Source organism: Rattus rattus, chromosome 16, assembly GCF_011064425.1.
Source record: "Rattus rattus isolate New Zealand chromosome 16, Rrattus_CSIRO_v1, whole genome shotgun sequence".
Classification (NCBI taxonomy): domain Eukaryota; kingdom Metazoa; phylum Chordata; class Mammalia; order Rodentia; family Muridae; genus Rattus; species Rattus rattus.
In genome coordinates, this window is record NC_046169.1 from 33,069,948 (window position 1) to 33,083,767 (window position 13,820).

General features: G+C 48.7%; 1 protein-coding gene across 1 annotated transcript in view; it reads left to right on the forward strand.

Moving 5' to 3' along the window:
- Positions 1-1,710: 1,710 nt before the first annotated feature.
- Oas2 (2'-5'-oligoadenylate synthetase 2) overlaps positions 1,711-13,820 on the forward strand; it is a 22,965-nt gene continuing 10,855 nt past the window's right edge. The window contains exons 1-5 of the mRNA XM_032886750.1: positions 1,711-2,087; positions 3,139-3,394; positions 5,860-6,038; positions 9,968-10,206; positions 11,767-11,908. Coding sequence (XP_032742641.1) covers positions 1,806-2,087; positions 3,139-3,394; positions 5,860-6,038; positions 9,968-10,206; positions 11,767-11,908 — 1,098 coding nt within the window. The 5' untranslated portion in view covers positions 1,711-1,805. The remainder of the gene's footprint in view (positions 2,088-3,138; positions 3,395-5,859; positions 6,039-9,967; positions 10,207-11,766; positions 11,909-13,820) is intronic.

Consider the following 13,820-nt stretch of genomic DNA (forward strand, 5'->3'; position numbering starts at 1 on the left):
GGATCCAGGTGGAAGTTAAGAGCCACACTGTGATACATTGTTATTAAGTCGCCATACCTTAGCCACATTGTGATACATTGTTACTAAGTCTCCACATCTTATAAGAAGTTTGTTTTCCTAAGCCTAATGTATCCTACAAACCATGTTTTCAACCTAAGCCAAACTTGTAAGCCCAGGATTTCTACCCATCCCTTTGCCTTGCTAAACTCCTGAACACCCACGATGATTCCCATGTGATGTCTTCTTGCACTTACCTACCCCACAGGCAGCTTTGAGCCCTGTCCGGACACCCGTTTCTGTCCCAATGCTAACAGCCAATTGACTCAACAGATGTTTTCTATCAACCCTAACCCTTCCCCATAAAAGGGACCTCAAAAACCAGTGAGGAGCTGCTCTCTGAAAACCCCAAATTAGGGGAAGGCTTCATCTGGCCTGTCCCCTTGTGCACTGGATTTAGCCAGGAAGTAATAAGAATGTTTTTTTCTCCTCAGGTCTAATGCTAGCCCTTGTCCCCACTACACAGACTCTGAGCTCTCTTGTCAAAATGGCTCCAAAATTGGGGTGACTGTGAGTCAGAGTGAGGAGTGAGGTGATGGCCATCAGAGCAGAAGAAAGAGAGGCCTTACTGACCTGCCCCGCCCCCACAGTCTCCCAGAGCAGCCCCCACAGTGATGACGGAATGATACAGTTGAGCTTGATTCAGGCCACAGCCCTGGGGAGGAGGCCAAGCAAGGCATAGCAAAGGCTTGATGAGATGATGCATGCATTCAACTCCAAGCACTCAGGAGGCTGAGGCAGGGTCCCTCAGAGCTGCTGCAAGAATTCTGTGCTTCCGTTGGACTCCGTCCAAGGTGACTTCCCAATACAAAGTCATGGTGCCTTTCCCAGTAAGGTTCCGTCTGCCACATAGGACAGCCACACACAATGTGCCATCCTGCTTTGGAAGAGGATGTTCTACATAGTAGTTTATGAGAGGCTGAGGCAGGGGGATTACCCGTTCAAGGCCAGTTTGGGCTAGAGAGCGAGGCTCTGTCTCAATGCTAACTCAAAATAATTGTGTTGAATTGGTGAACTTTCTCCTTGTTTTTAAATATTTTACTTGTTAACACTGTGTGTGTGTGTGTGTGTGTGTGTGTGTGTGCGCGCGCGCGCGCGCGCGCTAATCTTGACCCTTTGGGGCCCTATGTTCGCCCAAAGGCAAAAAGGAAGCCTACAACTGACTGTCAGGGCACCTGTGACTTGCTGTGCATCTTTGAGCAAGTCAGTGCCTTCTCTGAGCTCTTTCTGTCTGCCCTGTCTGTCACCGAATGCTCTGGCCACTGTAAACATAGGAAAGGACATTACATTAATGGACAGACTCTACCCTCAATAAAATCAAATTAGCTTAGCTTTTAGCCACCCAGATTTCTGCCAAATGATTTTTTTTTTTTTGGTTGGGGGGACAAGCTTCTCCTAACTATAGGTGGAGGCACCAAGAAGACAGTCCTACACTGAAGGACGCAAACACTGGCCTCTGTGTAGGTATCCCCTGAGGCTCTAGAGGCTTTAAGTTTAAGCCGGGGTGTCCTTAGAACTGACCAGTCAGCTGGAAACACACACACACACACACACACACACACACACACACACACACACACCAGCTGCTGGGCACTTGAGTTTCGATTTCCTAAGCTCAGGCTTGGCTGTGTTGGGGGTGGGGCTTTGGACTTGATTTCCTCTTTCTAGAATCCCGGGTGCAGGACAGAAGCCCCAGGACCTGAGCTACAGTGCTCTGCCTCTGTCATTCACAAGGCCAGCTAGCAACTATGGGAAACTGGTTGCCTGGCTGGTCATCCGGTGGGTCTTTGGGGGTGCCCCCCATGCCAGTGCAGAAGCTAGAAAAGTCTGTCCAGGTAAACCTTGAACCAGATGAAAAATGTCTGAGTCAGACCGAGGTGTCCTCTGTGCCATCGCAGAAGCTAGAAGAATATATCCAGGCAAACCTCAAACCCGATGAAGAATCTCTGAAGCAGATAGACCAGGCTGTGGATGCCATCTCTGACCTGCTGTGCAATGATGTGATGATCAATGTGCTGAAAGTGGCTAAGGTGAGGCTCAGGGTTGGTGCTCAGGACTCTGGATTCCAAGAAAGTTTGCTGTCCCCACCGGTGGTGGTGCTAAGCAATGTTCCACACCAGGCCCCGTGGATTGCACTTCAAAGGCTTTCCTCTGAGGACACACAGTGTAGGAGCCCAGGCTACTGCCAGCTCTTCCTCCACCTGGCTGCGTGACTCCGGCAGGGTGCTTCACCTCTCTGCGCCTCAGTGTCCAGATCTGCAGGATGAGGTCAGCCTAGACTCCAATTCATAGTGTTGTGATGTTGTAAAGCATGCAGTGCTCTATGCACGGGGACAGCTATGATCAGTGCTCAGTAAATTGCCAGAGACTGACTACATGCATTTGGGCTTTGCTGTATGGTGTCTTTGATTCCACATTTGTGAGATTTTTGTTCGTGTATCTATTTTCATACCTGCATAGTACTCCACTGTATCTATTTTCGTGCCTGCATAGTACTCCACTGTATCTATTTTTTTCATACCTGCATAGTACTCCACTGTATCTATTTTCGTGCCTGCATAGTACTCCACTGTATCTATTTTTTTTCATGCCTGCATAGTACTCCACTGTATCTATTTTCATGCCTGCATGGTATTCTGCTGTGTTATTTGTTCATCTTATTGCCCTTCGAGTTGACTCCAGTTTGGAGCTAGCATACAAAACATGGAGACAAATTGGTGCTGGCAACCTGACTTTAAAATGACAGTGACATTTGGGGGATTTTACTTGATGTAAAAATGTCATGGGCTGGAGAGATGGCTCAGTGGTTAAGAGCACTAACTGCCCTTCTAGAGGTTCTGAGTTCAACTTCCAGCAGCCCACATGGCGGCTCACAACCATCTATAATGGAATCTGGTGCCCTCTTCTGGGTGTGTCTGAAAACAGTGACAGTGTACTTGAATACAATAAATAAATAAATAAATAAATAAATAAATAAATAAATCTTTAAATAAAAAAGAAAGAAGAGGAAAGAAAAAGGAATATCACTACCTGGAGCTATGGAAGGTCTAGATCTCACAACTGCCCCTCCATTCCCTGCAGGGTGGCTCCTATGGTCGGAAAACAGTCCTAAGAGGCTGCTCCGATGGTACCCTTGTTCTCTTCACCGGTCTCTTCAAACAGTTCCAAGACCAGAAGAAATACCAAGATAATCTCCTTGACTTGATTGAACAACGGCTGAAAAGCCATGAGAAATACAAGAAGTCAGTAAAACGTAAACTTAGCCTCCTTGAAGTACAAGTGTCTATACCAGGGCAGAGTATACTCTTGCAGTTGCTTCCAACCTTCAATCCTCTGTGTGAGTGATCTGGGGACTTGGGGGGGGGAGTGTTCTGGGAGTCCTGGGAGGCCACTGGGGTCCCATGGGCTGAGGCTGTTTCCAAAATGGGGCTTGTACATTCTTATCTTAGACATTGGTTGATGGCCATGAAGAGATACTATGACCAAGACAACTCTTATAAAAAGAAGCATTTAACTAAGGGCTGGCTTTGAGTTTCCAAGGGTTAGTCCCTTACCATCATGGTGGGAGACAGACAGGCATACTGTTGGAGCAGTAGTTGAAAGGTTCATATCCTGATCCATATACCGATGGCAGAAAGAGAGAGAAGACACTGGGCCTGGCATGGGCTTCTGACACTTCAAAGCCCCACCTCCAGCAGCACACCTCCTCCAACAAGGACACACCTCCTAATCCTTCCCAAACAATTCAACTGGGGACTAAGTGTGCAAATCTAATGAACTTCTGGGGTCCGTTCTCATCCAAACCATCACAACCCCCAAGAGACAAGAGCCTCCTTCCCTAGGTGTACTCTGTCTAGAACTTCGTTCTACCTCATTTATTTTGGATACAATGTTCTAAACTCTTGAACCTGAAGGGGAGTTTTTATAGGTGAGAGGGCGGATGAGTGATGGGCAGATGAACAAATGGCAGGAAAGAAAGTGGACAGGTGGGTAGCTGGGTCCTACTAGGTGTGTATGTGTGTGGATGGATGGATAGAGGGATAGATATATGTGTATGAGGATGGATGGAAGCATATGTGAACAGGTGGAAAATGGATGGATGGATGGATGCATGCATGCATGAAAGGATGGATGGGTAGATGGATGTGTAGACATATGGAAAGTGTATGGATGTAGGGATAGACAGATAGACAAATGGGAAAACAAGCACAGGAAAGTATCATGGCTACTCTGCCAACAGGGGACTCCACTAGACTGGCAGCCTAGGACCTCTGAGCTGAGGGCCCCTTCGCTGTCCACAATTCTGAGAAGCTTCTGGGTTACTGGGCCCTTAAATAGCCCCCACCTGACCATTTTCTGACAAGATGGAGATGTTCATACACCCACATGATGGCAGTCCCAGAAAGGCAGCATCCCTGGGCCCTTCTTATCTTAGGGTTTGAAGGTGAAATGTCCCTATAGGATCATGTATTTGAACACTTGGTCCCAGCTCGTGGCACTCATTTGAGAGAGTGTAGACAGGAAGTGGGGGACTGGGAAGTGAGCCTTGAGGGTGGTAAGTCCACCCTGCTTCCAACCCTACTTGCAGTCTGTGTTTGCTTAGATCATGCAGCATCATCTCCTGCAGCTATATCTTCCCTACCATGATGGCTATATGTTCTAACAGTGAGCCATAAGAAAGACACCTCCCTTCCAACCAGAAAAGTGACTGACACATGACCCCATGGGTCACTTGTCACCAAATCTAAGATCAGAGCAACCAGCTAACAGGTTCGTTTAGTTGTAATTGCGTGCCTGCCTTGAAAGGGCTGCAGGAAATTCTGGGTTCTCTCTTCTCCTACACAGAGCCCTGGTAGTAGGAGTCCAGCCCAGCCCACCCTCTGCTGCCTTGACCCAATCAAGGAAGATGCTGAGAAAAATGAACTCTCCACATGTAGTACTGAATGATGCCACCAGATGGCGATAGATTTGCATCTTCCAAAATAAGACTCAATTACAAGAACGCAATAAACGTTGCTGAGAAAATAAGACCCTACGGGGGGGGGGGGCTCCGAAACCTCTTCCTTTACGAAATAAAAGGCCAACCAACCTGGTCTACTTGTCTCTACCAGGTCAGGTAGACTGCTGTTGCCATGGTTTCTATAGTTGTGGTAGTCGTGCCCCCTGTGAGGTTTATAAGACTTATGTGTTACATTGTTGCATAAAGGACTTCAACTATGTCTGGTATAAGTCACCAGTCAATAAATGCTAAGGGCATGTGCCCAGTACCTTGGGGACTTGCTGGGGAGTCCATATGGTTCCTTGACCAAAGCTGGGTACCTAAATATATTTATAAACAGCGGCACTCAGCGAGCAAGTATAGAAACTAATTGGTACCTGCACCTCTCCCATTCCCAGCTACTGTCACCTCGAGGTACCCGAGGCTATGTAAGAGGGATCAGTAGAAGTCACTCTGTGACAAAGACATATGTAGTTGTGCACAAATACTTGGTGTTGGTATTAATCTGAGGCCTTTATTTCTCATGGGTAATTTACTGCCTCATTGCTGTGTGGCCTCGCTGATTCTGTCTTGGGTGAGTGCCCGTGCGTGTGCGTGCACAAACACACACACACACACACACACACACACACACACACACACACACACACACACACCCTGACTTCATTTTAGCCTTTATTACCTATCAAGGAGAATATCCGCACCATTAACCTTCCCAAAGAGCTAGCTGCCCTCTTGCAGATCAGACAATAGACGATCTTCCCAACTCGTGCTGAGCCTTTCTGCTGCTTTTTCCCCATCAGGCATCAGTGAGAATCCCAGCGCCCAGGTCTATCAGAATCTCAAAAGATCCATGGATCAAGTAAAAGCATCACCTGGGGAATTCTCAGACTGCTTCACCACACTGCAGCAGAGGTTTTTCGAGAAATATCCCGGGAGACTGAAGGATTTGATTCTATTGGTCAAGCACTGGTATAAACAGGTAATGTATGCTGTTGCCTTGTTTTAAAGAGGGTCTCAGTCTGGCTTGGAACTCACTCTTGTAGACCAGGCTGGCCTCAAATTCAGAGATCCACCTTCCCCTGCTTCCGCCTCCCAAGTACTACTTGATCTCTTCTTCAGCCCCAAACCAGAATAGAATATTATTTTCTCAACCCAAGGACATGGTGGCTGCCTGACTGTGGTCCCAGCACTCTAGAAGAGAAGACACCCGGCTAATCCTAACTGTATAGTAAGACTCTTCTTTAAAATTAAAAAAAAGGGGGGGGCTGGAGAGATGGCTCAGCCGTTAAAGACTAGGCTCACAACCAAATATATAAAATTAAAAAAAAAAAAAAGTTCTGAAGCTGGAGAGATGGTTCAGCAGTTAAGAGCACATATTGTGGGCTGGAGAGATGGCTCACTGGTTAGAGCACTGGCTGCTCTTCCAGAGGTCCTGAGTTCAATTCCCAGCAACCACATGGTGGCTCACAACTATGTGTAATGGGATCTGATGCCCTCTTCTGTGTCTGAAGAGAGTGACAGTGTATTGACATATACTAAATAAATAAATAAATATTTTAAGAGAGAGAGAGAGAGGGCACATGCTGGTCTCCCAGAGGACCTGGTTGGATTCCCAGCACCCACATCATGCATCCCACAACCAACTTTCACTCCAGAGAGATCTAACACCTCCAGGTTATGCAGGTACCAGAACATGCACACAAAATACCCATACACATACGATAAAATAAAAAATTTAAATATTTTAAACATATTTTTAAAATTCCAGTATCAGTCACCACACAAGGGGAGTGGGTATAGTATGTGTGTGGAGGTCAGAGGACCGCTTACAGGAGTGGGTTTTCTCCTTCCACTGTATTGGTCCTGGGGATTGAACTCAGTTCAACAGGCTTGGTGGCAAGCACCTTTCCTCACTGAGCCCTCTTGCTGGCCCTCCCTTATTATGAACACTGTAGATGGACTCACATCACACGTGGTGTTTGACTTAACTCCAATTTTGTGCCATGTCATCACACAGCAGTAACTTTTCCTCCCCTTGTATTCTGTTGAGGTAATACAGCCGTGTCTCTCTTCTCTGCTGGGTTGAGCCTTTGGGTCATTTCTCTATGAATTGGATTGTCATGGGTGTTCTCCACTTTATCTTTTGTGAACGTCAACTTTTCCTTGGGTGACTCCACAGAATTGCCAAATTCTCAGATTGACCTCCGGACAACATGTATGTACGTACAAGTCTATGTGTACACACATGGACTCTACTTGAAACATACTGGAGAGTGTTTATTTAGCTCCCGTAGAGTGCCAAACAGACCTTTTAAACCACTCTTCCAGAGGCTGGAGAGCTAAGCCCGAGGACCCAAGTGAGGTTTCCCACTACCAGTGTAGAGCCAGAAGGGTAACTGCACCTGCAACTCCAGTGTAGACACAGGCAGATCCCCTGGATTCCCTGGGCTCACTGGCCAGCTACTGGAGGCACTCAGTGCACTCCAGGTTCAGGGAGAAATGCTGTCCCAGGTGGAGAATGACTGAAAGACAGACTTGTCCTTGACCTCTTGATCTCTGGCCTTCTCTCTCTGTCTCTCTGTCTCTCTCTGTGTCTCTCTGTGTCTCTCTCTGTCTCTGTATCTCTGTTTCTCTCTGTCTTTGTCTCTCTCTGTCTCTGTCTCTCTCTGTGTCTCTCTCTGTCTCTCTGTCTCTGTCTCTCTGTTTCCTCTCTGTGTCTCTGTCTTTGTCTCTCTGTCTCTGTCTCTGTCTCTGTCTCTCTCTCTCTCTCTCTCTCTCACACACACACACACACACACGCTCACATACCTGCACACATTCATATATTCACACACTGACACTCGCCTTCACCCTCACACACATGCTGACACAATCACATGCACACACTTGCACACTAACACATGGACGCAATCACACACACACATTTTCATACTCACATATCTGTAGGCTTAGGGGGGGGTCCCGTGTCTGCTCTACTATAGGGCTTAGCTGCTCAGGAAGGCAGGAAGTGGGAAGTTGACCACGCTTACCCCATGCTGTTGCCAGGTGGGTGTCGGGCTATAGGGAGGCCGCTGGACACTGTTCCAGGGATGGGGAAGCTCAGTCTGAGGTGCAGGAAAGCCGGAGCTGACTGAGGGGATCTCAGTCAGCTGAATGACTGCCGAAGAGATGAGAACTGGGTGGGGACCCTAAGCTGGATCTAGCCTGGGGCTGAGGAGAAAGAGGAGGAGCTCTGGCTTGTCCCACGGTGAGAGTCCTTGACTTTGCTTGAGCTTGGCTTGGTGGCAGCGATGGCTGGGGGCACAGAGTCCTGCTACAGGAGATTAGACACTGTCTCTACAGGTGAAGGCCTTCTCCATGGCTCCCCATGGCGGATCCTGATGAAAAGAGGCAGTCCATGGTTTTAAGGCATTTATTGTCATGACAGAAAATGGATGAGTAAAACCGTATCTCCCTTCTCAGGATGGGCCTGAGATTAAATACCTTTCGCAGGGAGGAGTGTCTGGGAAGGAAAGTTTATTGGCTAAGCCTCCAGGCCTTTGGCTATGTCATTAAAAGGGAGATCTGTCTTGAGCCTACATGACCACAGGCCATGTCTTCTACATGTGGAGGGGCTTGGGGCATTGCTCTTATGTGACTGATAGCCACAAATTTGGGCAAGGTGGGGTGGGTACTGCAGCTAATGACAGGGGCCTGGTGCCCAGGAACAGGTGAAACTCCTACCATCCCTTTAGGGTCTCCGGGTTTTCAAGCCTTAGCTCAACCAGGAACAAGGCTGCCTTTCATGGTCCCACACATATCCACTCACACTCATGCACATACACACCCACTTACATTCTCCCATTCACATACACTCACACTCAAAAACTCACACAGTCACACATGTTCACACCCACGCACTCATGCACGCGCACATTTGCAATTGCACACTACACACTCACTCACACATTTATACCCTCTCACACAGACATGCACACATTGTCACACATTCCCACAATCACACAGTCACACATCTTCACATGCACACACACCACACACTCATGCACATGCACACACATATTCACAGACACCTATGTTTACCATCACACACACACCCACGCTCACACATTCACACACTCTCTCTCTCTCTCACACACACACATGTGCTGTCACATAGTCACATACTCACCACACAGTCACACACATTCACACATACATACACACACACAGCCACACATTCACACGCTCACACACATATTCACACACACACACATTCACACACTCACACACATACACAGACACACACACTCACACATTCACACACTCTCACACACACATGTGCTGTCACATACACACTCACATACACAGTCACACAACACATACACACACACATACTCACATACACACATTCATACCCACCCACACATACACACACTCATATATACAGAGACACACACTCTCACACATATACTCACCACACACACTCATACACACACACACACACTCACACACACACACACACACACACACACATGTGCTGTCACATAGTCACACACTCACACACACAGTCATACACATTCACACATACACACACACACATACACACACACACATTCACACACTCACATACACATACACACACTCACACATTCACACACTCTCTCTCACACACACATGTGCTGTCACATAGTCACACACTCACACACACAGTCATACACATTCACACATACACACACACATTCACACACTCACATACACATTCACACACACACACGCACACACTCACACACACAAACTCTGGGTAAGCAGTGTTAGCATTCCAGAGGTTCCTTCCACACCTTCATCGGTTTGGAACGGTACAGACAACTTGACTTCCACGTGTGGGGGATGCTGACTCTGGCTTCCTGATGGTCTTGTCTTTTGCCCCAGTTGCAGGATAAGTGGATAATAACCTCACCTCCGCCATTGCTATATGCACTGGAGCTGCTTACTGTGTATGCCTGGGAACAGGGCTGCCAGACTAAAGACTTTGACATCACGCAAGGTGTCAGGACTGTGCTGCGACTCATCAGTCAGCCGACAAACCTGTGTGTCTACTGGTTAGACAATTACAACTTTGAGGATGAGACAGTCCGGAACAACCTTCTGCACCAGCTCAACTCCCCAAGGTACCCAGCTTCCCCAGATCTCTCCCGCTGCGCAGGCTAGGGCCCCACTGAGAGCGAGTTCTGAACCCTTGCTGGGAGCCAGGGGGAACCCGAGGATCTGCTCTCAGAGGAGACTCAGCTAATGCACTTCATGTTCCAACTCATGGTCGGGTTTTGTCCACCAATGGGTGGCAGGAGGAGGGGGCTGGGAGAGGAAAAGGAGTTCACAGCAAGGAACAGAGGGATCTAATGTCTCTGAAAAACACAAGGTGAGGAGTCAGTATGTGCCGAGTACCGCGGATATCTCAGCAGCTTAGGGAGGCCATAGCCTTCAGAGTCTGGGCTGCCAGCTTCCCCCACCACGCACGGGTGCATGCAAGCCTATGAGTCTGTCTGTATGTCTGTAATGTATGTATACAGATGCATGTGGAGACCAGGGGCTAGCATCACGTGTCTCCTCATGTCTGTGCTTCACTCTCCACTGTGTTTAAAGATTCATTTACTGTGGGGGGGGGGTGCTTTCCCTGTGTTGGTGAACCACACACATGCAGTGCCTATGAAGGCCAAAAGAGGGAGTCAGATTCCCTGGGTCTCTAGTTACAGATGGGTTACTTAGGGTTCTCAGACTGAACCTGGGTCCTCTAGAAGAGCAGTCAGTGCTCTTAATCACTGAAGGATCTCCCCAGCCCTTCTACCTTATGTGTTTTTGTTTTGTTTTGTTTTGTTTTTTGTTTGTTTGTTTGTTTGTTTGTTTTGGTTCTTTTTTTTCGGAGCTGGGGACCAAACCCAGGGCCTTGCGCTTCCTAGGCAAGCGCTCTACCACTGAGCTAAATCCCCAACCCCCTACCTTATGTTTTGAGTCAGGGCCTCCCAACCGATGTTCAATAGCCAATAGGCTAGACCGGCTGGCCAGGGAGTCCCCAGACCCACCTGTCTCTGCTGGGATTACAAACTCACACCAATGTCTGGCTTTTTGTGTGAGTCTTGGGGACTCGGGGCCTGTTTGTGAAGCAGGTACTTCACCTGCTGACCCATCCCCCAGCCCAATCCCTCTCTCTCCAATAAGATTTATTTGTGTGTCTGTGTGAGTGCAGAAGTGGGTGTGTGCCGCTTTGCACATAGAGACCAGAAGAGGGTATCAAGTGTTCTCCGTCTATCCCCCCTGAGGCAGGATCTCTCTTCCTCAACCTGAGTTCCTGTGTTTTTCCAACAAGGCTGGAAGCCAGCAAGCCCCAGAGATCCTACTGTCTCTACCCCACCCCTCAAAGCCAGGGTTAAAGGACACCCATGTTGTTATATGGGTGTTGGGTCCCAAAACTCTGGTCCTCATGGTTGCTCACTAAGCACTCTTAGTTGCCAAGCTATCTTCCCAGTCCCAGATTCCTGTCTTGTGGGGGTAGAGGGAGAGTGAAATAGGATCTTACTATGTATCCCTGGCTAACCCGGAACTCACTCTGTAGACCAGGCTGGTCTTGAACTCACAGAGACCGGCCTGCCTCTGCCTCCCAAGTGTTGGGATTAAAGACGTGTGCTGCTAAGCCCAGCCCTGATTTTTTTTTTCTCATCTAATAAAATTTCTAGACCGGTCATCTTGGATCCAACCGACCCAACCAACAATGTGGGCAAAGAGGACTGGTTCTGGCAGCTACTGGCAGAAGAGGCCCAGGAGTGGCTGAACTCTCTCAGACTGAATACGGCACACGAACCATGTTGGGATGTTCTGGTAAGAGAGTTTCCATGTTGGAAGGAGGAACCTCCCGACACTGATCTGAGAGTGTGTCTTGGCTTCCTGTGCATGACCTCTGTGACACGGTCACACAGTCAGTGTATCTTAAAGCAACAGAAATTTATTCACTCACTGTTCTGGATGCCAGAGTTTCAATGGCAAGAAATGGAGAGTGCTGGGCTCTCCCTGGAGGTTCGAGGGGACAGCAGCGATCCCTGGCTTGGCTTGTGACATCATCACCACCCCACCTTTCCCTGTGACACCATCACCCTGCCTGTCTTAGTTAGGGTTTTCCTGCTGTGAAAAGACACCATGACCAAGGCCACTCTTACAAGGATGGCATTTAATTGGGGCTGGCTTACAGGTTCAGAAGTTCAGTCCATCATCATCAAGATGGGAGGCAGGGCAGCATCCAGGCAGGATGGAGCTGAGAGTTCTACATCTTCATCTGGAGGCTGCTAGTGGAGGACTGACTTCCAGGCAGACAGGATGGAGGTCTTAAAGCCCACGCCAACAGGGACACACCCACTCCAACAGGTCCACACCTCCTAAGAGTGCCATTCCCTGGGCCAAGGCATATTCAAACCATGACACTACCTTTCCCTCCACTGCCACACTCTACCCTGTATGCCTGCTTGTTCGTCCATCGGTTATGACGACTTCCCTAATTAGCCCCATTTTCTATTAGGTCATGGTCATAGGTACTATAGACCCAAACCCCGATATATTTTGGGACACAACTCAACCAACTCTTAGAGGCCACAGGATGAGTGTCAGGTAGAAAAGGGGGGGCAGAGAAATTGGGTTCTCCCGCCACCCCAGAAAAGTGATGAATTTACTTCAGCAGGAGTGATATCCGGAGATGGGGAGGGGGCGAGGGAGGAGAGGAGGAGAGGAGGGAGGAGAGGCAGAGCCTCCTAGAAGCACAGAGAAGCCACACCCTGTGGGACACTCTAGCAAACCCTGAAGCCCAGGCCATGGTTATGAGCCAGCAGCAAAACAGAGGAAATCTGTCAGAGGAGGATGTCAGTGCACCCCTAAGTTAGACCAGTGAGTCTATTCAAAGTCTGCTTTGCTAACCTTGGAAGAGGGGCAAGTGTGCCGGTGGAGCACGCACGCGCCCTCATGGACAAGGGACAAGCTCATTTCCAAAGTGTGGGAGGCAGGGTCCCCTTTCCATCTGCAGAGGAGTCAGTAACTACGATGCAGTCACCTGGGATGGACAGAAGGACGCAGAGCCTGAGAGTGGGGTCACTCCCCAGATAGACTCCACATCGGCTCTTATGTCCCCAACCCCAGTCTCCAGTTTCACGGGAGTCTTTTACTTCCTTGTGACAACCTCCCTGGCATCCTAAGGTAGGGACTGGATGATCCCTTCCCACCATCTCCATCCAAGCTTTCAAAAATCTATCGTTGCCAAAAGGGATGGACAATGCCTGGGCGGGTTTCACACACAGCAACTTGCCCTTGTTGGCTGGGTGACATCTGCACGTGTGCCCACTCACCCTCATCACTATGATGGTGACCGAGTGTCACACAGGCTGCTTGAGGGTGCTTCACTCCCACAACCACCAGGCTGTGGTCAGAGGCAAAATTTAGGTCCGTGTACCGTCGAAATATAAGACACATATGCACCATGTTCATATTCTGACAGTCACCCCCAGGAGCACCCCCTAGACCCCCATTCCAACCCATAGGCACATGATACGCTCAGTTCTCGTTTCTCTCCTACCCCACCTTTTAAAAATTGTTTTCACATTACAGTGTGCCTGAGTGTATGTTTTGTGCCATATTTGTGTAGTACCCACAGAAGCCAGAAGAGGGCATCAGATCCCCTGGAACTGGAGTTTACAGGCAGTTGTGAGCCACCACCCAGGTGCTGGGAATCAAACCTGGGTCCTCTGACAAA